General features: G+C 39.4%; 1 protein-coding gene across 3 annotated transcripts in view; it reads left to right on the top strand.

Moving 5' to 3' along the window:
* The window catches only part of PRKG1 (protein kinase cGMP-dependent 1), a 1343672-nt gene that overhangs the window by 896817 nt on the left and 424903 nt on the right, over positions 1–21952 (top strand). For all 3 annotated transcript variants that reach the window (XM_032607772.1, XM_032607771.1, XM_032607770.1), the window contains exon 4: positions 9552–9657. In XM_032607772.1, the coding sequence (XP_032463663.1) occupies positions 9552–9657 (106 nt within the window). The remainder of the gene's footprint in view (positions 1–9551; positions 9658–21952) is intronic.

Raw genomic sequence — 21952 nt, 5'->3', positions numbered from 1 at the left:
ATAAAATCTTGTGGTTCAGTTACTTCTTTGAGGTGATCCAATTCAATCTTCCATCTGATATAGGAAGTCTTTCTCCACTGTTTTATTAGGTGGTCTACTGGAGCATTTCCTGTGACGGGAAGTTTCTTAGGACAAGATTTAGCCATTGCTGCATTCCTTTTGTCTTTACATCAGTCTTAATCACCAATCCTGTCAGTTCTAATTACTGGCTTAATTCTGTCCTTGACAAGTAGGAAGGAATTACCTCTTAATCCACCAGAAACATTATGGAGTGGATTGATTCAAATTTTGCTTGAGGTGGTATAATTAAGACTAATTTTAGCATAAGGTGGAATAATAAAGAAGTGAATATATAAATAAACAGGAGAAGTAAGGAAAGTTAGCTTTCAGCAGCAAGGAGGTACTTGAGAACAAGGTATGTATCTTATTTATCTTTGTATCACCAGTGCCTAATATAGTTCTGGGCACGTAGTAAGTTCTCAAATGTCTGAAGAATGTTTGTAATAGATGTCTCCCAACTTTTGATTTCAGGCTAGCCCTTAATGCTACTATAAACAGCTTCATTGAATTGACTTAAAGTCTAACAAAGCCATCAAATCTTTTAGGACAGTTACTGAGTTTTCGCTTTCTCTCATCCAGAGTGAATATCCTCGGTTTCGTCGTCTTTTTTGCAGATTGTCTCCCCTTGTAACCTAGTCACTTATTTACCCTAAAACATTTGTTGAATCCCATGAGGTATCACAGTACTCACAGTGGACCATGTATGGTACTGATGTGATTCAGGTATGCGAATAACTACGAAGCAAGTCAGAGTGATAAAAAACCACAAAGGAGGCAAAATCAGAAGGTTGTAGGGAAAAAAATAGAGAAATTCTAGCTGGGGTGAACTGGAAAAGCCTTCATGGAGAGAGTGGCCTTTAAACTGGGTCTTTTTTTTTTTTTTAATTTTTGCAGTACGCGGGGCTCTCACTGTTGTGGCCTCTCCCGTTGCGGAGCACAGGCTCCGGACACGCGGGCTCAGCGGCCATGGCTCACGGGCCCAGCCGCTCCGCGGCATGTGGGATCTTCCCAGACCGGGGCATGAACCCGTGTCCCCCGCATCGGCAGGCGGACTCTCAACCACTGTGCCACCAGGGAAGCCCCTGGGTCTTGAAGGGCTACTAGGATTGTCATGAGTAGAAGAAAATAATTGGAGCAAAGACCTGAAGGCAGAGAACGGAAGTGTGGATTTAGAAACCTGACAGTAGAATCATTTGATAAGATAAAAGGTCTGTGTAGAGGATTGTGAGAGATGAATTTTGAAAGGTACTTTAAACTGAATATGGATGAAATGCAAGGATGGAGAGGTTTTGCTTTATTTATTGGCAGTAGGGAGCCACTGAATGTTTTGTGGGTAGAGTAACAGGGTTAGAATAGTACTTTAGGAAGATCAATCTTGTAGGACTGATTGGAGTAGTTTATCACTTTATCAACTGTGTTTCTCTGTCAGTAGCTCAAAGTGATTCTGTAATCTTTTCTGTTCTTCACTAGACAGCTCAGAGCACTTTGGTCTTCACTACTATTATCTGGGGGACTTTTGGCTCCTTCTTTCACTCTTGGTCCCTAATTTGTATCTGAGTTAGAAAGCCACTTACTTCCTAGAGGCTCATTCCCCTTTCCTTCCTGCTCTTTTTCCTGATATACTTGACATTTTCCTTCATGTCAGGGTTGTTTCAGATGACCTGAGGTTGATTGCTTTGCTTCTTTATCTCTCTCTATTCATTTTTATACCCCTCCCTCCAACCACCAGCCCCCACTACCAGATTTACATAGAACTAGGTGTCTACAGGTTTCTAAATAATTGCACTTTGGTTTAATAGGTGTTTACAAGAGCACACTTTATTGTCTTAAAAAGGAGTGCCAGGAGAAAGACTGTGACACCTGGGAAGTCCCTGCTTCCACGGCCAGGTTCTGCATCCCCAGTCCCTGTTACTAATTAGCACTTAGTTTTTGGTGTTTATGGGCTTTGGCCAACAAGAGGGAGATGTGGTTAGAGTTCGGCATGAGTGGAGTTTGCTCTGGTACACTTGGTCCTCACATATATTTGTCTCTGCTGCCCTTGGTGGCTGCTGTCAGCTGGCCTCAGGATGGCTCACATGACTTTAACTTTTAGAGATGACTTTTTGACACCACTGGGACTCCCCCTGCATTAAAACTGGAGCCTGTAGAATGAAGCACAATGCTTCTTGAGCTTTGTCACTGAAGGCCACTAAACACAGAAGGTAGCTCCTGGTAACTCTGGAGGTTAGGGAGAGGGGTGTGCTAGGCATACCATGGTGCTGAGAGCCAGGAGAGGGAGAGGTGGGGTAGAAGATGGTCACGAGGAACCTGCCTCAGGTACAAAACACTTTTGAAGGCTCCCATTGCTTTTAAACCTTAGGTAAAACTTGCAGCCCAAGCTTCTGTTTTAATTTCAAGAAATCTTCACCACCTCCGTTATGAAAGTCAAATTCCTATTCCTTATGCTCCTGTGATATTCAGTGATGATGAGTAGGGTGGTGAAGTGGGTCAGAGAAAGAGGGTGAGGAAAGCAGATATCCTTAGCCCAATTTCAGAAGCATGCAAGAGTAAAAAGAACCAGGCTTTGGAGTCAGAATGAAACTGAATCTTAGAATTATTATACGTGTGACCTGGGCAGCAACTTGGCTTCTCTGAGACTGAGTTTCCATATTTATAGGAAGGGGACAAGACTATCTCGTAGGATTATTACAGGATAAATAGATATAACAGACAAAGTTCTTATGTTGTATAGTAAATGTTGAATAATGGTACCAAAATAATGCTCGTTATTATTTGTGTACCTGTACAAAAATAAATTACCACCTATTTGGCCCTTTCAGTATTCTTAACATTTGACAGTGAATTTAAATTTTAAAATCATCATGTTAGTTAATGTTTTAATATCTTCAGAAAGCTAGCACTTGGTCTTACCAGTTACATTGTTCAAGGTGTGAAGTTGAGCAGAATTTAGAGAAACTATCACTCCTTTTGGCTTCCTTAAAGGGCAGCCTACTGTACCAACTCCTTTCAAATACATGCACATCATGACAGTACAGATAAGTGATTTTTCTACTGTTAAGCTTATAATAATGATTATTCTTATCTGCAATGTCCAACTTTATTTTATCTTTATTTTTGGCTGTGTTGGGTCTCCGTCGCTTCACACAGGCTTTCTCTAGTGGCGGCGAGCAAGGGCTACTCTTCGTTGCGGTGCGCGGGTTTCTCATTGCGGTGGCTTCTCTTGTTGTGGAGCATGGGCTCTAGGCACACGGGCTCAGTAGTTGTGGTACACGAGCTTAGTTGCTCTGCGGCCTGCGGGATCTTCCCGGACCAGGGATTGAACCCGTGTCCCCTGCATTGGCAGGCAGATTCTTAACCACTGCTCCACCAGCGAAGTCCTGCAATGTCCACCTTGACAATCTACCATCTTCATAGAATATATATCATTAAAGAGAAAACTTTTCTAGGCAAGAAAGTTTAAAATATAACCCCCATACTAACAGTGACGCAGTCTGCACAGTGGAGATATCGATGCTCTCCGGATGCTCTGTAAACAGCAAATGGCCTTTTCTAATTATGAAACATTTGTCTCAACATTCCAGCAGTTGGAATTTGGCTTTAGGCAAACATGCCTTAATAATGTTGGGAAGCAATTGTGGGCTTCATGGACCCCCTAAAGGTCTTTTGTAAGCCAATTCTGTAGCACTAAGTATCTGAGTTATCACAGATGATTCAAGCTTCAAGAAAATGGGGGGTGAGGTGGGGTGTAAAAAGTTTCTGGAATTCCTGGAGCATATAGTAAAGTACCTTACGGTATGAGCTGGAGCTCTTTTAATGTTGAAGGTGAAGTAGGAGAACAAGCTAATGACACCTGTCTTGTTCTTCCACCCACATCAAGCCCTCCAAAGCTTCTAGCTCATTCACACACAGTTTAGATCAGCAGAAGCTGTGAGATGAGACCTACCTACTATCTGAGAATGTTCCCTGGAAAACAGGGGCCGACTTGGGGAAGAATATGTCACTCTGGAATCCTTGTCAGAAAACTCAGTGTTTCGCTGCTAGGGAAAGACACTTGGAAAAGCTCAAATTGAAAGCTCATCCTTTTCTAATAGAGATTATGAAGGTCTAGAGTAATTTTTCCAATGAAGTACAAGAATAGAGATCTTATTTGGACAGAATGTTTGACATACACACAAAATGCAATTTAGAAAATACCTGATGAGCTCTACTTTGTGCCATCCCAGGCACAAGAGAAGCGTGCAAAGAAATTATATGAATATTGATAGGTGGGGCTCAGTGTTAACCCTTTATTTGCTGAGCTGAGGAAATCCTTGTGAGTCCTGGGCAGAGGGCTGGGAATAGTCAGGGAACTTAGGGAAGTGGCTGTTTGTTAATAAGTAAACCATACTTACTTAGTAATTTGTATGTCCCTATGGATGCAGACCAGCTAAAGTATTACCTCTTCCCTTACCACTCTTCCTGTCTCCTTCTCTGAGGTAATCCTTTCTCCAGGATACTTAGCAGGGGCTCTTAACCTTAAGGGTGCCGTGGACCTATTTGTCACTCTGAAGCATATGGACTCATCTAAGAATGTTTATAAAAGCATAAAATAAAATACACAGGATTACAAAGAACCATTTATATTGAGATACAATGATAAAACATTTAATAATTGTGATAAAATAACACATTAAACCTGAGATCTAGAGCTCTAACTACCATAAGTTCAAAATAATGATGAATGTAAATTATATTTAAGATATCTGCAGCAAATGTAGGATGATATAAAAATAGCCATGGTTTCTATTGCTGACAAACCACTTACTGTGGTTTGTTGCCTATACGTATAGAAGAAATGCTAAATTTCAGTAACAGGGTAGTAAAAATAAAGATGTTGTCGTCCCACCTCACATTCACAAATCCTTTGTGTTTCATCCACAGACTGCTTGGGGCTCCATGGACCCCAGGCGTCTCCATTCAAATTCCTATAACAAATACCATAGACTGGTTGGCTTAAACAACGAACATTTATTTCTCAGAGTTTTGGAGGCTTGAGGTCCAGCATCAGGGTGCCAGTATGGTGGAGTTCTTGGTGAGGGCCCTCTTCCTGATTATGCCCTCAAGTGGCCTTTTCTAGGTGTGTGCATGGTGGGAAGGAGGAGGGAGAATAAGAAGTGTGTATTGGTCTTCATCTTTTCTGGCACAGAGATCCTAAAATCCTTGGAATTTCCAAAGTGAGGAAAGCAACTGACCATAGGTCAGATTTGGCAAGGACGATAGTTTGTCGGCCTCTGTACTGGATTGCAAGTTTCTTGAGGGCAAGAATCATCACCTTGTTTTCTGTCCCTTATATATAGCAACAGTGTCAACTAGATTGGAGTAAAATAAATATGGGCAGAATACTTACTTGAGTCTATAAGTGCTCTATACCTACACATGCTTTCTCGGTATTCTTCCAAAATTCAAATTGGGCAGCAGAGGAATTCCCCAGTAGGAGAATTTAAGCCAAACCCAGATTTGTGCTTTCATAGTCTAGCACAATTTTATGGCTCATTCTTCTATAATCTTGGTGTCCCCTAAATGAAGGTCAACTTCTGCCTACAGTGAAGCTATTCTTAATGTACTCATACATGAAGAGTATCTTTTCCACAGAGTTCAATCTGGCCTTAACCTGAAAAAATGATAAATGTTTCCAATAGCGAATTTTAGATACATACTTGAACAAAAAGGAAAATCCCTTCCCAGCCCTTTTTCTGCTTTACACTCTTCAGACTTATGTGTTCAACAACAGTAATCATTGTGAAGATCACAGGAATTTTATTTGTGAAGTGCTTACGCCCTACAGAGATTAATATACCACTTAATATCAAAGGTAAATGGATTTTTTGAATGTTCTCTAAGTTATGGAAGCAACAGACATATACTCTAGCAGGCTGTTTCAGAAGCAAGATGTTAATCACAACTCCGATATAACCACACTTGTGACAACATTACAAGGTGATTATTAGTCATGCTTGCCCACCTGTAAAATGCTGACTTGACTAATATGCATATTGGCAGCATACAGAAAAGGCGTTGGCACCTTGCCCAAGGTCATGGACAAACTTGAAGTTTCATTAAGCCGTATTGATTATCATGCAAAATATCGAACACAGTTTTACTCAGACATTCCATTTACATGGGCTATTGAAATCAGAAGATAAAACAAAAATACTGAATTCTGTGAACTTAATTTCAGAGATCGTCTTTCTACACATGAATTATGATATCTAATAAATTCCGTTCAGACATTTTAATGTAACCCTAGAGTCTGACTAGGCATATATATTTTCTGCAGGTGAACTTCATGTACACAAATTACATTAATTAACAATTATACCCAGTGTTTATCAAATAAAAAGCAAGTTTCTCGAGTTGGGGGAAGTTAGAGGAAACAAGACAGGGACTTTTCTCAGAGGGAATGTACTACAAACTTATTTGAGGTAATGTAATATAGACATAGAGATAACTGACCGTGTTGGTAACATGTGCAAAATGCCAGTAAATGACACAGAAAAAGCTATAGTTGTAAGACAAAAAGGTTGTTTATCAGGAGAGACAAGGGATGGAGCCTGGCCTTGAAGTGTGAGCTCAGACTAATAGGGCTGCAGGTAACTTAGTACACACACACACACACACACACACACACACACCTGCCAAGCCTCTGCTGTTACTCCCATTGCTGCCTTATTCACTGAGACCCTCCTCACTTCACTCCTGAATTACTGTGGCCTCTGCCTGGCACTCCTTACTCCTTGTCTGAACCTGTGCGCACAGTGTATCGAAACAGTTTTCCTCACACTGAGCTTTTATCATATCAACTACTGTGCCCTATGGTTTGTACAAAAAGTGTTACTTTGATGGCGCCAGTGTTGGTCTGTGTTCTGCTTGACTCCGGTGTTTCTGAATCCAGTGTGTCCCTCCTAGATTAGTCTTTCTCAGCTATCACTATGATACCTTTCGATTTACGAGATTGTAATAGAAGCTTTTATATACTGTTACCAGGAGTATGCACTGTGATGTCTTTCTGCGGGGCAGAGCCTTAAAATGTATATATGCTTTATTTCACCTTGACATCATGCTTTTAATCATGCCTTTGTGCATTTTAAAAATATGTATAATACAACTATTGCTGCTATTTTTAAAATAAAATTTGTTGGCATATCCTAATTGGTCCTTTGGAAGGAGGAGTGTCTATACTGGAAACACCTGGGAACCATTAAAAATGATGAATATAGAAAATACTTTTTTTTCTAGTAAGCATTTAATTTTTTTTGATATCCCCATGGTATATCCTTTAAAATTGTGGTGCTTTGTTTTGTTTTGTCTTTTTAAGATCTCTAGTAGCTTTCTGTTGTTCATCAAATTAATCCTTGCTTCCTATGCCTGGCTTCCAGGGCCCCGAATCAACCTACTCTCAAATTGTGTAGCAACCTTACAGAAATCTCAACCATTGCAGTCTGTTTTATCCCTGACTGGACTCCCACAGCCCAAACTCACTTCCAGCTGTGCTCTTGTTTATGTACTTTCCCCACTTGACTACCCTTTGTGTCTCTCTCCTCGTTCAACTCCTATCAGTTTTTAAAAATAAATTTATTTATTTTATTTATTTATTTTTGGCCACATTGGGTCTTCGTTGCGGCTTTCTCTAGTTGCGGCCAGCGGGGGCTACTCTTCGTTGTGGTGCGCAGGCTTCTCATTGTGGTGGCTTCTCATTGTTGTGGCTTCTCTTGTTGCGGAGCACAGGCTCTAGGCGCACAGGCTTCAGTGGTTGCGGCATGTGGGCTCAGTAGTTGTGGCTCGCAGGCTCAGTAGTTGTGGCACACAGGCTTAATTTCTATGCGGCATGTGGGATCTTCCCGAACCAGGGATTGAACCTGTGTCCCTGCATTGGCAGGTGGGTTCTTAACCACTGCACCACCAGGGAAGTCCCGTATCATTTTTTAAGGGTCTACTTCTTATGAATCTTGTCCTGATTTTCTCAGTCCTTTGTGGCTATATCATCCAGTTCTATGGTTCGTCTCAAGTAAACAGGTGTTCTGGAAAGGAGCCTGGATTTAACAGAGGAACTAGAATGTGACTGGAGAATACCTGTGAGATGAGCATTGTTTTCTGCTGAAGGTTGATTTTTGAAGGCTATTTGGAATGGAGCCATGCACACACCGGTCCTGGCTGCTTTGTTCTTTTTCTACTTAACTGACCATCTTTGTTCTCCAGTAAAGAGCTGGCCAAGGGAGAAGTCATGTTTTCTTTTTTAGCTTCAAACAATTTTGCAAGGAAAAATTAGGTAAAGTTCAAAGATAAAGGTTTGCTCTAGAGTGCATTATTCCTTTTATCATCTTTTTCATCTGTTCCTCTGTGGATTACTTCTAGCATCCTCCTGCAAGGCACATACATGGCCTGATTACTCGAGCATTTTCTCCTCTCCCTTATGCCCAAATCTTGATCTATTGCATTCACTGGGCTTAGTCTGAGAACTGTGAAGAAGAGAGAACCGCATTCGTCCATTTTTGTGTTTGGATCACTAGACTATACCTCAGCCCCATTCACTGGTCCTGCTCAAACCCCTGCACAGCCCTTCTCTACCCCATACTCCATGGGTACCATGTATGAATTGTCTTTTTTTAGTTCATGTGCTAACTTAAAATATTTCTATTATGAAAATTTGCAAACATACAAATAGCATAGTAAAACATGCTTCTTGAATACCCACCACACAGATTCAATTACCAACATTTTTAGTGTACTCTTTTAAAACCCAAGTTTATCTTAATATTTTGTTCTCTTACGCTATAACATCTGTCTTTCTAAAACTTATCTTTTAGTCATGTGCTTAATAGATCGAATAGTGATCTCTTCTGTGGTATTCAGTTTCAATACTTAATTATTCATTGTCAAAGACAGTGGTATGTGAGAGAAATTAAAATTCAACAAACATAGCTAATATATTGATAACTTCATATGGTAACTTTGGGCACAGGTTACAATTTAGTTGTAATTATTATTTCTATTCTATTAAGTTAACCCCTAAACCTGAAAACTAAATTTTCATCTATATTTTTAAAAATTAAAATATGATCGATCATGTGAGTCATTAACCCCATTCTGGTTACTTACCAGGGAGTGTTATTTCTTGTGAACCTCTTATTTTTCATCCAATTTCCTTTGTATATAGTCTTGAAATTACTAAATACTTTCAATGTGTTCTTAGACCGTCTCATCCCTTAAGGACATAAGAGCAACAGGAATCTTCCTTATAGACATTAATACTAGTATTGAAAATTATGAACTACATTTTGTTTGTAAGAATACTTGCCTTCATAACTAAATAGGATAGCATTATGATATTAGCTTTAAACCAAGGTTAATCATTTTTATTCCACTGAATAACTCATTGCTTTTGCACATTATAATTCACTGTTGAAATTCTTTAATTTTTTTTCCTATTTTTTTTTTTTTTTCTTTTTCTGCAGCTCTTGTAAATGTGAAACTCTGGGCCATTGATCGACAATGTTTTCAAACAATAATGATGAGGACAGGACTCATCAAGCATACCGAGTATATGGAATTTTTAAGAAGGTAGGATGCTTTCTTTTCTCCTGAGAGTGTTTTATTGTCTTTTCAACCTTCCTCTGAAATGCAGCCCGGGGGACACTTTTTGCCTTTATCTCAGTCTTATTAGCCTACAAATTTGTGGAAGTACAAGACTTAGCACTCACTGGCTTCTTTCTATTTCTGCTGCCAAATTTCATGATAGGTGGTTAAGTCAGAACTTCAGAGTTTCATCCAACATCCTCTCATAGAGGAGAGCAGCATAGAGGAGAGAAGCAAGCGAGCATTTGCAGGAACAATGACAACAAAAAGGATGTTGAGTCCATCTCTAACAGTTGATCAAGTAATATATTTACCTCTTCTAAAGCAACCCACAGTATAAGACTGAATCATCTCTGTGTGAGGTTCTATATTAAAGATCAGATGACTAAGATGAAAAGTTCCAAGAAGAAGTTTATTATCCTTTAATCCTGAATTTAATTTCCCAAGTTAAATTCATTTTATGTTGCAGTTCTGAGGTATCAAAAGCTTTTCTTTTCCTGATATTATATATTATCATAATAACTCAGTATACCATAGGAATTGGAATAAAACACCAGCTTTCGTTTCTTAGGAATATACTGATAGTCACTGAAATTCATTTGTCTCTATGCTTATTTTATTTTAAAGAGTATATATTATCATTAAAAAGAATATTGACAACTTTGACTTTTTTTGAAAAAGTTATTTTGTATAATTTTTCTTTTGAAACAGAACCATCACTAAAGAGTGATGTACAGAGTATGTGAGCTAAATGGGAGTGCAACACCCATTAAGATTTCATTTTTGAGAGCTAGAATGTTAAACTGGCCTTTTTATTTAATTATTTTTGGTGAAGAAATGGTTTAAATGGAGTCAAAAAATCATATTTTGTGTCAGTGATAGAAAAATCTTAATGGATATCTATTGAATTTTCTTAAAGGCAATTTTACTGTTCCTTACTTGGGTATTTCTTTTGGTTAACTCATTGTTTCTGATTACATTTTTTATTTCCACATAATTTTTTCTTTATTCCTGGTAAAAGGACAATAAAATTCAAATATGACATCAGGTGAGACCTATTTAAAAAAATTACTCTATTGGCAAGGTGTTGGTTTTTTTACTAAAGGTGATTGAATGAAACAGAAGTGGAAATGTGAATTTCTTCAGTTTGAAGATTAGTATAGTTTGTGAGGAAATTAAAGTATTCAGGTGCCATCTGTGTATGTTATATATGTATATATATGTTGATATGTGTGCTGATACATAGATGTGTGTATGTGAATGGAGACAGAAAGAGATAAGAGTGAATGTTCATTTTTAAGCCTTTATTAAAGTACAAGTTATTGATTTCTTGTGATGCAGCCCTGACAGAGAAAGATCCCAATTGGTAATCAGTGAAATGCTTGTCTGTGGGACAGAGTTAACTATTAGTCTCACATACCTAAGAGCTGGGTATTTATGATGCTGGTTTCAGTTTCCATAAGTTAGTTTTCATAAGGAAATGGAATGAGTGCCAATGCTGTCTTTCATGGCTCCAACAAAAACTCTTTTTTAGAGGCACAATTTCAGGAAATTGTAGATGTCTGTGTGTGTGTGTAATTGATCCTGGATATACTTTTATTTTTGTCATCTATTTTGACAATTCAAACCTTAATAAAAGTTGGTTCTCTTAGATTGCGTAAACATTTCTTGTTGGTCAGCTTAGAGCAAGTGGAGTTTAACTGATTTACTAAAAGAGACAGGCACTGACTTTGATGTCACTCTTCATCTGGCCACTCTGTAAAACATTAAGTCCACATCATTTGTGTATGTAGTAGTGGGCTGGGAGTCCAGAAAGGTGACAAATGACCACTGTTGCCTGGGGCCAGCTTTAATCTTCCTAAATTATTACTGTGACCAACTGGTTCTCTTTCTACAATGCTCATAGTTCCTGTTGAATTAGTTACAGCATCATTAGCTGGGTATTCAAGGTCCTCCCACAGCCAATGGCAGCCTGCTTTTTCAGCCAGGTTTCTTCTTGCCCCAGGCAAACCAAATGATTCCATGTGCCCAAGCAGACCTTGTGCTTTTATATAGCACACTGCCTCTGTTGCCTTTTCCCCCATTGTCAATGTTTAAGTCTCTCTCTCCTTTTTATATTCAACTAAAAGCTGCCCTTTCCACAGATACTGATGGTTCTACTGGGAAGCAATCTCTTCTCTGGAACTTCATTTCTACCATGTGTGTTATTTTCTACTTTATTATAATCTCACTGCTAAACTGATCTCTACTTTTAAACTACACACTTTTCTCGACTAGAGCTATTTCTTAAGCATCTTGGTATTCTTCTCTGGCACACAGCTTACCACTTTGTAGACAGGCAATTTATAGGACAGTAAGTGTGGGATGAGTACGTAATTTGAAGGGCCCACTGGAAAATAAAATTCAGGACTCCTTTTGCAAAAATTGTGAAAAATTTCAAGACACTGGTGGCATAGCATGAAACCAGATATAAGGATCTTCTAATCTTGGGCCCTGTGCTATTATACTTGTGAAACTAAGAGTGAGTAATCATTCCTCCTTCACCTTCCCGGGTTAATACTTGCTGCCATTTATTTTGCAAGGCTGTTGGGATGACATAATCTTGCCCAAGGAAATGTAGATCTTGTCAAAAACTAAGATGACCAAAATTAATTAAACTTTTCTACCATAACTTCAGAATTTTTTATTTCCCTGTTTATTGTTGATTTTAAAATTCTGCTTACCACTCTTACATTATGTAAAAGCTTTAAAAGTTTACATAGTTAAGTCAGCCAACTTTTTTACTTTATGGTTTCATGTTTAGAAAGACTTTATCATAAAAACAGACTTAATACTTAAATCCTCTGTAGCAGCCTGTGTGTGTGTCCACGTGCGCTCGTGTGTATGCGCGTGGCGGGGTGTCTTTCTCTAATATGCTTGCTAAAAACTTTCATCTGGATTTTTCTACTATAGCTACATATACTTTATAGTTAAGGATTTAAGCAGTGTGACACAATCAGAAAAATTAAAACTCTAGCAGATGGTATTAGAAATCATCAGAATTCTTCGCAGTGAGGGTCTCTATGGTACATTGGAATGCCTTCCTAATGGAGGACTTTCAAGGGCAGGGACAGGCTAAAAGAGGAGTGATTCTGTATCACTGCTCATCTCCCCATACCACACTTCACTTTTCTAAACAAGCAGTAAATTTGGAGGGTGAGAAAAGGAGGGGACACATCAGACATGTAAACGCACAGACAAAATGTAAAGATTTTTCTTATCAAAGTCGGTTTTTTTCATTCCGGTGTGTTTACTCATTTTGTAACCACCAGTCATGTGGTCTGGCCTCCTCTTTGCTATTAAACACCACATCAGACCGTGATTCTGGTCTTTAATCCTATTTAGTTGTTTCTCTTTTGTGCTTAAATTTCACATTCCCTGATGTAAACACAGATGTTCCTTATGCAAGCATAGCAAAAAAAAATATATATATATATTCAAGGGGCAGTGCTGCTGAGCAAGGTACGATTGCTATAGGTCCAGTAGCGATTTTGTGAGATGCATTTTCTATCTCCTTTGGCTACTGAAAAATGCTGTTGTTTTGCAGATGGATCCTGAAAAATAACTGCTAGAGTTAACTGCCAGAGTTAATTTGTGTTGCTTTTTTCTGAGCGTATTCTCTGTGCTACTTTTGGCACAGACATCTGTACCCGGAGGAGCATTAGAAGGCAGCTGTGTGACCACTGGGATACGCTTGAAGGAACTGGGTTTTCTGTTGGCCCCAAACTATGATGATGCCGAACCTCTATTTATCTTAATGCCTCCCTGACAAATCAGAGACACAGCAGGGACTGTTTGGAATTTAAGCTACTCAGTCAAGCCTGTCGACCCACAGAAAAACCTTTTCTTGATCCACTAGGAATCTTTTGGTAAGGCAGATATACACGTATCATCATTCTGCATAAAACCTTTCCATGACTACTACTCACTCCTAAGATAAAGTATGTCTTTGGCACTGCCGTCAAAGCCCTGCTTCCTCTGGCTACTGCTGACCTCCCTAGGTTCATCTCACTCTCCATCTTCTTCTTCCTTGTCTTCTTGTTCCCTCTTTGCTCTAGTCCCGTGGTGAGCCTTCATTTCCTTGTATGCTGTGTTCCCTCCCAATGGAGATCCTCCTAAGAGACTCCTCTCCCTTTGAATGGATGCATTTTCTAGGGTGATCTATGGTGTAGCACCCTGGAAATGGTGTGCCATTATGGCAGAAAAAAGAATCTGATCTCAAACAATTACAGATTTCTGATTTACCTTCCTTAGGTTGAAAGAGAGATTAATAGTATTAGCCACCAAGTTTCATGTTGTATTTTCCATAAATAGCATTTTAAAGTTTAGGGATTTTGAAGTTTTTTACCTATTTGATTCTCAGCTGACTCTCCAACCATTAAGGTAGTTTTCAGTTTGGGTTTTTTTTTTTTTTTTTTTTTTTTTTTTTTTTTGCGGTACGCAGGCCTCTCACTGTTGTGGCCTCTCCTTTTGCGGACCACAGGCTCCGGACGCGCAGGCTCAGCGGCTATGGCTCACGGGCCCAGCCGCTCCGCGGCATGTGAGATCTTCCCGGACTGGGGCACGAACCCGTGTCCCCTGCATCGCAGGCAGACTCTCAACCACTGTGCCACCAGGGAAGCCCAGTTTTCAGTTTTAAAACTACCGGTCATGTGGTTTGGCCCTCTTTGGGCAGAAGAGTGGATCTTCTCCAGGGATCTCTGATCAGATCCCTAGAAGCAAATTTATAACAAAGCCCAAAGCTAATGGCTCCCTATGAGGGCCGTAGCAGCATCCACATACAAGGTGTCCAGATGAGGAGTGGGCCTTTGGCAAATCATAGAACTACTCTGTTGATTAATCCTTCTGCCCCAGTTTTCTTGTTGAGAGCCCTGGTATACATTTTGATGCTGTGTAAAGGTTCCTTATTCCGTATGTCCATTCCTAGGGAGTAAGCCCAAATCTAGTTTGTTATTTCCCCTTATTCTCTAAAACAATAATACTTGTATATACATCTAACATGTAATTAAATGTTACTTACATATGCATATTAGAAAAGTAAGTGATTCCTTTAAAAAAAAGCAATATGACTTTGTTCTAGAAACTTCGTGCTATCCTTTGGATATCAGAATGACCTTCACTATGTGGATAATTTCATTTGGGGTTGACTCTATGACTTCAGTCTATATCCCAGACCAACCTTCCTGAAATATCTCTTTAATTGCTTTACATTTCTCTCATCTGGCAGTTTTTTTTTTTTTTTTTTGCGGTACGCGGGCCTCTCACTGTTGTGGCCTCTCCCGTTGCGGAGCACAGGCTCCGGACGCGCAGGCTCAGAGGCCATGGCGCACGGGCCCAGCCGCTCCGCGGCACGTGGGATCCTCCCGGACCGGGGCACGAACCCGTGTCCCCTGCACCGGCAGGAGGACTCTCAACCACTGCGCCACCAGGGAAGCCCTCATCTGGCAGTTTTGACCACACCTGTAACTAGCAGTGGCCTAACCTACATAATGATGCATCTTCATGTCTGGTCTGATACATCAATAATGATTAAATTTTAATTTTAGAAAACTCTAAGACAAGATATAGTTTCATCTCTGTGCGCATTTTATAGGTGAAGCAATTGAGTCTCAGAGGCCAAAATAAGTTCACATTCAGTTAGAAACAGAGCTTAGAACTCAGGCTTCTGAATTCCCAGTCTGAGTATTCTACCATACCCGGACTCAAGTTCACAGTTCATTCACAGCTTCTAATGAAGCTCCTCACTACAGTAAACTTAACGTGAGGGTGGGTTAGTGGTATTTTCTTTTTGCCTCTCCACGAAGGTAACATACTTGTATTATTAGTTTGATATTATATAGGCTTTTTTCTGTACTCTATATTTTTACTTTCGGCCTGGGGTAATGAAATTTTTAAATGCCTTGCAAGTTTTTCCTTCTCTGATCCAGTTTAAAACCCCCCAAATTTCATTTTCTTATAACTCAATCCAACAGGTCACCTTGTTTCTCAGATTTTTATTGTATATCATATTTATAAAAACATAGGGAGAGATTTAGAGTTCTTTGAGTAGAATACAAACTTGTAAGGATATGAGAGGTTGCTCATTTCACTACTGAGAGAGCCAAGGCCTAGACTGGTTGTGGGAGGGGCCCAAAGTCACATGGACAATTGGTAGTACAGATAACCCTTGAACAATGTGGAGGTTAGGGGCACCAACCCCCATGCACTCAAAAACCTGAGTATAACTTATAGTCAGCCCTCTGTATCCATGGTTCCTCCATCCAACACTGCCATTCCACATCCTCAGATTCAACCAACCGTGGATCCTGAGGCACTCTAGTGTTTACTATGGAAAACATTTTCATGAAAATGGACCCACGCAGATCAAATCCCTGCTGTTCCAGGGTCGACTATATACTGATCCAGCTCTTTGCCCTCAGGTAAAGCTGAAATTCAACTGTCTTTTGTTCAAAACCTCCAGCGTGTAACTCAACACGATCTTGACTAAACACGTGTTCCAGTGTTTCACAATTCCTCTAGGATATGTTTTAATACTCCTGCTAAGATTGCTGTATTGTCCATAGGAAGAGAAAGTAACTGCTTCCAGCTGCCCTTGTAATGTCAGTTTTGAATGACAGATGTGGGGTGGGGTCTGCAAATTTACTTTTTTTAACAAGTTCTCAGGTGATGCTCAGACTCTCAGTTTCTACAACCAAAAATAGGGTACCCTCCCACAATGAAGGATTATAATCATGAATAAACAAAATATGATAATATGAGCAGTTACTGAGTGTGTGCTAAGCAATGTTCAAAACACTTTAGATGTATTAACTTATTTAATCCTCAAGAAAAATCTTTAAAGTAAGTACTAACATTTACATTTTACAGATGAGAAAACTGAGGCCTAAGAGTTAAATAAAGTTCCACTGACTTTGTCCTTGGTGTATCTGGGTTTCTTCCCATTTACTGTAATTTTTTCTCTAATATTGCCCTTTCCCCAAACCTCAGTAATTTTCTCCTTCCTCCCACCCCTGAGGATATGTTCTTAGAAATAAATACTCTGTAATAGCATAAGAGCTGTCACTTTAAGTGATGATGAATAAAAGTGATGATGTCTTAGAATTGCTTAGGCTCAGAGATGTTTGGAAATCCACCACCTGTATGTCAGAAGGCACCATTATTACTAAAATGGATATTAAATAACCAAGAACTAAGGGTCACTGTCTTTTGGCATCAGAGGAAAGCGTCTGTGGCTTGAAGCTCCTTTCTACCCTCCTGCCTGGAGCTCTTCAAGCACAGGTGGTAGTCTTTAGGCAGGACCTGTCCTTGCTTAGTTAAGCTGAGTTCTGTGAACTTCTTTAAGGAATTGCACTATTTGGACGTTGATTGATGGAGTATCTTTGGTACACTTTAGTCTGAAGAAATCATGATGCTACTTTTTGGGCACAAATTACGTAAGGGACAACAATATAGTCTAATCAACTTGTTGAGATCACATTTGTGGAAAAGCAAAATCACGATCCCACTTTCCCTAGATTTTACAGGGAGAGATGGCAAAAGAAGGTGCATATGAAAATAGTTTTAGGGATTTTGGACCTTTTAAAAAATTTTTCAAGGGATAAGTGACAGACCTTTTAAGCTCTTAAGCTTTGAGCTTTAATAGAGCTTTTCTAGAAGATTGTGAAACCCGCATTAGAATTAAGCTCTGCAAAGCTGGCATAGTTTTAATTTGACGGCAAATAATGTGACGAATAAAGAGGTACTTCCTCACACCATTTTCAGGTTGGCCTGCTTACAGCCCATTTCATGGTAGCAGATCCATTCTCATTAAAGGTGACACAGGAGCAGATAAATGTAAAAGTGGCCATTAATTTCATGTTGTCATCTAGCATTTGCACAAGTGTCTCCATATTGATCCTTTTTAAAAAGAAAATGTAATCTGATATTTGCATATGATATAGTGATTAAAATTATTCATCTACAATGTTTACATATAGGCATACTCACCTCCACATGTGTGAATTCCTTCTAATTCTTGCAAGTGATTAATAAGACATCTGATTTATGGTATTTGTGGCTAAAATTGTCCATTTAAGTCAAGTAATGAGTCTTATACAGACAAGTACTGTTTGGCTCTGAGGAAGACAAGGCCCCAACTAAGGGACTTAGTACGTTGATTCATTATGCTGCTCGTCTGAGGCTAAGCTTGAAAGGATGTGTCCCTTTGGGGATTGTAGGCTGACTTTCCTCCATCATGTTCCTAGGATAGTTTCTCAACACTGGGGTTTAAAAAATTAAAGCCGTGTGATAAAGCAGTTTAATATTCCTTCATTTTATTGCTGTAGTTTTGATCCTTATAAATCATTTCTGTAGTGAGGCTTCTTTATTTTTTATTGAAGTATAGTTGATTTACAATACTATATTAGAGGCTTATTTCATTTCTGTATATTTCATACTGAGCCTACTTACTGTCCTATCTTTTTAAAATGTTTTGTATGCCAATGATTGGTGCATCTGGGACGGAGTTGTTTTCCATCAGGAGAATTGTTCTGTAATGAACAAGTTCAGAAGGAATCCATGAGCTTTTAGGGAAACTAAGAACGGGGAGCTCCTTGGATCCCGGCAACCTAGATTTCTCCACTAGATGTAGAAATCTACTTCCCCACAGCTGGAGAGACATCTGAGAATCTGGAGTGTGGATGAGGAAACTCTGTTGAGGGACAAAGTAAACATCCGGGTGATTTAGACAAAGTATGTGTCTCAGATTGTACGTTTTATCTGTCCTGGGAAGAGGAGAGTACATCAGTTTGTTTAGAAAAAGCCTGAATAAGGAGAAATATGACTCATAGTTTCTAGGGTGTGTGTGTGTGTGTGTGTGTGTGTGTGTGTGTCTTTGGTTTGGAATAAAGTTAGTCATAATTTATTTACCAATATGACTTTACCAAGGTGACCTCTTAAGCTTAGAATCTGGCTGTTAAGCAGAAAGGGTATCTCCAAATCAGACAGTCCTGCTTTTCTGCTTTGCCTCGGGTGTAGGGAAAGTGCACTGGAATGGGAAGCCATGAGAGGCAGCAGCTGGCATGATGTCTGGTAACAGAAAGGCGGGCTGGGTTCTGATCACTCCCCCACAGTGACAGTTTTCAGAGCAGTGAAGGAGACAAGGGAGGAAACAAGAACAAAACAGCCCGCACCTGCTACTTTATACACATTACCTTACTTACCTTTGACGGGATTCTTTGAGGGAGTTGGCGTTATTCCCACTTTATTGAGGAGGCAACTGGAGTTATGAAAATGACAAGCTTTCCCAGCATCACACAGCTGGATTCAAAACCAGACTCGGTCCCAAAGTCCTTGTTCTCTTGATCACATCAGGCCAACTTCCTGAAAATGGATAATGTCAGGAGATCAATAGATGAGTATTTATTATTTTTTTATATATAGAAGAAAAGTGCCAATTGGTGAACATATTAAAAAAAAAAGTCACAAGGATAAATAATGACAAAATTTATTTGGAAATTCATTTCTTGATGCATTTCAACCATTGAAAAAAATTCCTAACGTTAATTTGTGTGTAATCATCTATCCGTATATGAAAGGAATCGTGAAGTTTTTTTAAATAGGATTTACTTTTTTTTTTTCTTAATTTATTTAGGGCTGTGTTGGGTCTTCATTTCTGTGCGAGGGCTTTCTCTAGTTGTGGCAAGTGGGGGCCACTCTTCGTCCCGGTGCGCGGGCCTCTCACTATCGCGGCCCCTCTTGTTGTGGAGCACAGGCTCCAGACACGCAGGCTCAGTAGTTGTGGCTCACAGGCCTAGTTGCTCTGCGGCATGTGGGATCTTCCCAGACCAGGGCTCGAACCCGTGTCCCCTGCTTTAGCAGGCAGATTCTCAACCACTGCACCACCAGGGAAGCCCCAATCGTGAGGTTTTGAAGAGTTATTTAAAAACAGAAGGGAGAGGATATTTTTTCTTTGAAATCTAGTGATAAGCATAGTATTTTAAAATTTGTATGTATACAACAAATGATAGAATATTTATGTCAAAGCCTAGGATTCCAGTTAAGCAGTGTAACTTCAGTTATTCTATAAATACATAGGGTTTAAAATTATTCAGTACTTTTGAAGAAATTGTTTTCTCAGTTGACTGGATGGGGTCCAATGGGTAAACATTGCATTCCATGTTTGGAAAAAACTCCTTAAGTCCTCTGATCTGTTGTGCAGAGATAGAGTTGCCTCAGAGGATGGATTTGTTTGTTTTATTTTTTGAAAGAAATTAAATCCATGAGTAAATTTAACACAGACAAGGCCAAGATTTAAGGCAATACAAGGAACATATTAAAATTCAAGGACTTTAGTTGCAGAGAATTCTGAATTGTTACAAATTTCATCTCTCTTTTGCTCATATGCACTCTGAACTCTGTATACTTAGAAGTAGCATTGTTTGCTGAAATTATGTCCTGGTGTTAGAGACAGGGGAGTTACAGGGAATGAGAGAGTTTTGTTGTTATTGTTCATCTATGTTCCAATATCGCCTGGATAAAAATATGAAAAGATACTATAAGACTATCCAAAAGATAAGTCTGCAAAGTAGCTAAACCCTGACCAGCAAGAAGTTATTGACTGGTCTTTTAGTAAAGTTAGTGAATATTATTCTAAATGGCGTTAAGCCAACCTTCCTTCCTCCTTCCCTTCCTTCCTCCTTTTCTTCCTCTTCCCTTCTTTGCTTCCCACCTTCCTCCTATTCTTCCTCTCCTCCTCCTCCTCCTCCTCTTTTGCCCTCAATAAATAAATGCATTCAGATGTAGAAGTAGTCAGTAGCTTCTTACGGGTAAAGTTTTGGCACAAACAACATGTGATCAAAAGGGTGGATTAAAACCAATATATTCTGCTATGTTAAAAATATTAAATTCATACTTTAAGTACCTTTAGACACTTAATACAAACGGTGAAGAGTGTGCTAAGTATTTAGTAGTAATGATAGGACCCCCTGGCAAAATGAAGAATTCTATATTGGATGTATAGAATTAGCCCAAATGAGGTTTTGTTACCTATATAAACACCTAAAAGTGACCTTTTGGATTGAATAAGAAATAAGATGAATCTATGAAATTGAAGTCTACTCTAGGAAAACAATTTTCATTCATTTAGCCTAGTTTAAGGATGTATTGTCTCCCTAAAGACAGTTCACTCCGTTTTCACTCCTTTTTTTTTTTTTTTTTTTTTTTTTGCGGTACGCTCGCCTCTCACTGTTGTGGCCTCTCCCGTTGCAGAGCGCAGGCTCAGCGGCCATGGCTCACAGGCCCAGCCGCTCCGCGGCATGTGGGATCTTCCCGGACCGGGGCACGAACCCGTGTCCCCTGCATCAGCAGGCGGACGCTGAACCACTGCACCACCAGGGAAGCCCTCAGTCTTCACTCTTGATGACTTAAGCTCTGATTCTCAGAATTCTAATGGCTAGTTAATTAGACTCTCTAGCACTAAACTATTTTTACGTCAATTTGAAGCTCTCTAATAAGACAAGAGTGAAAAAAAAAAATCAAGTTTTTAGAAAAGAGAATTTTTCTATCACTAATAATTATTCTTTTTTTAAACATCTTTATTAGAGTATAATTGCTTTACAGTGGTGTGTTAGTTTCTGCTTTATAACAAAGTGAATCAGTTATACATATGTCCCCATATCTCTTCTGTCTTGCATCTCTCTCCCTCCCACCCTCCCTATCCCACCCCTCTAGTTGGTCACAAAGCACGAAGCTGATCTCCCTGTGCTATGTGGCTGCTTCCCACTAACTATCTATTTTATGTTTGGTAGTGTATATGTGTCCATGCCACTCTCTCACTTTGTCCCAGCTTACCCTTCCCCCTCCCCATATCCTCAAGTCCATTCTCTAGTAGGCCTGCATCTTTATTCCTGTCTTGCCCCTAGGTTATTCTGACCATTTTGTTTTTTTTTCTTTTTTTAGATTCCATATATGTGTTAGCATATGGTATTTGTTTTTCTCTTTCTGACTTACTTCACTCTGTATGGCAGTCTCTGGGTCCATCCACCTCACTACAAATAACTCAGTTTCATTCCTTTTTATGGCTGAGTAATATTCCATTATATATATGTGCCACATCTTCTTTATCCATTCATCTGCTGATGGACACTTAGGTGGCTTCCATGTCCTGGCTATTGTAAATAGGGCTGCAGTGAACATTGTGGTACATGACTCTTCTTTGAATTATGGTTTTCTCAGGGTATATGCACAGTAGTGGGATTGCAGG

The sequence above is a fragment of the Phocoena sinus genome, chromosome 16 (assembly GCF_008692025.1).
Source record: "Phocoena sinus isolate mPhoSin1 chromosome 16, mPhoSin1.pri, whole genome shotgun sequence".
In the NCBI taxonomy this organism is placed as follows: Eukaryota; Metazoa; Chordata; class Mammalia; order Artiodactyla; family Phocoenidae; genus Phocoena; species Phocoena sinus.
Note: the sequence above shows the minus strand (reverse complement) of the source record. Positions and strands in the feature narration are given on the sequence as shown.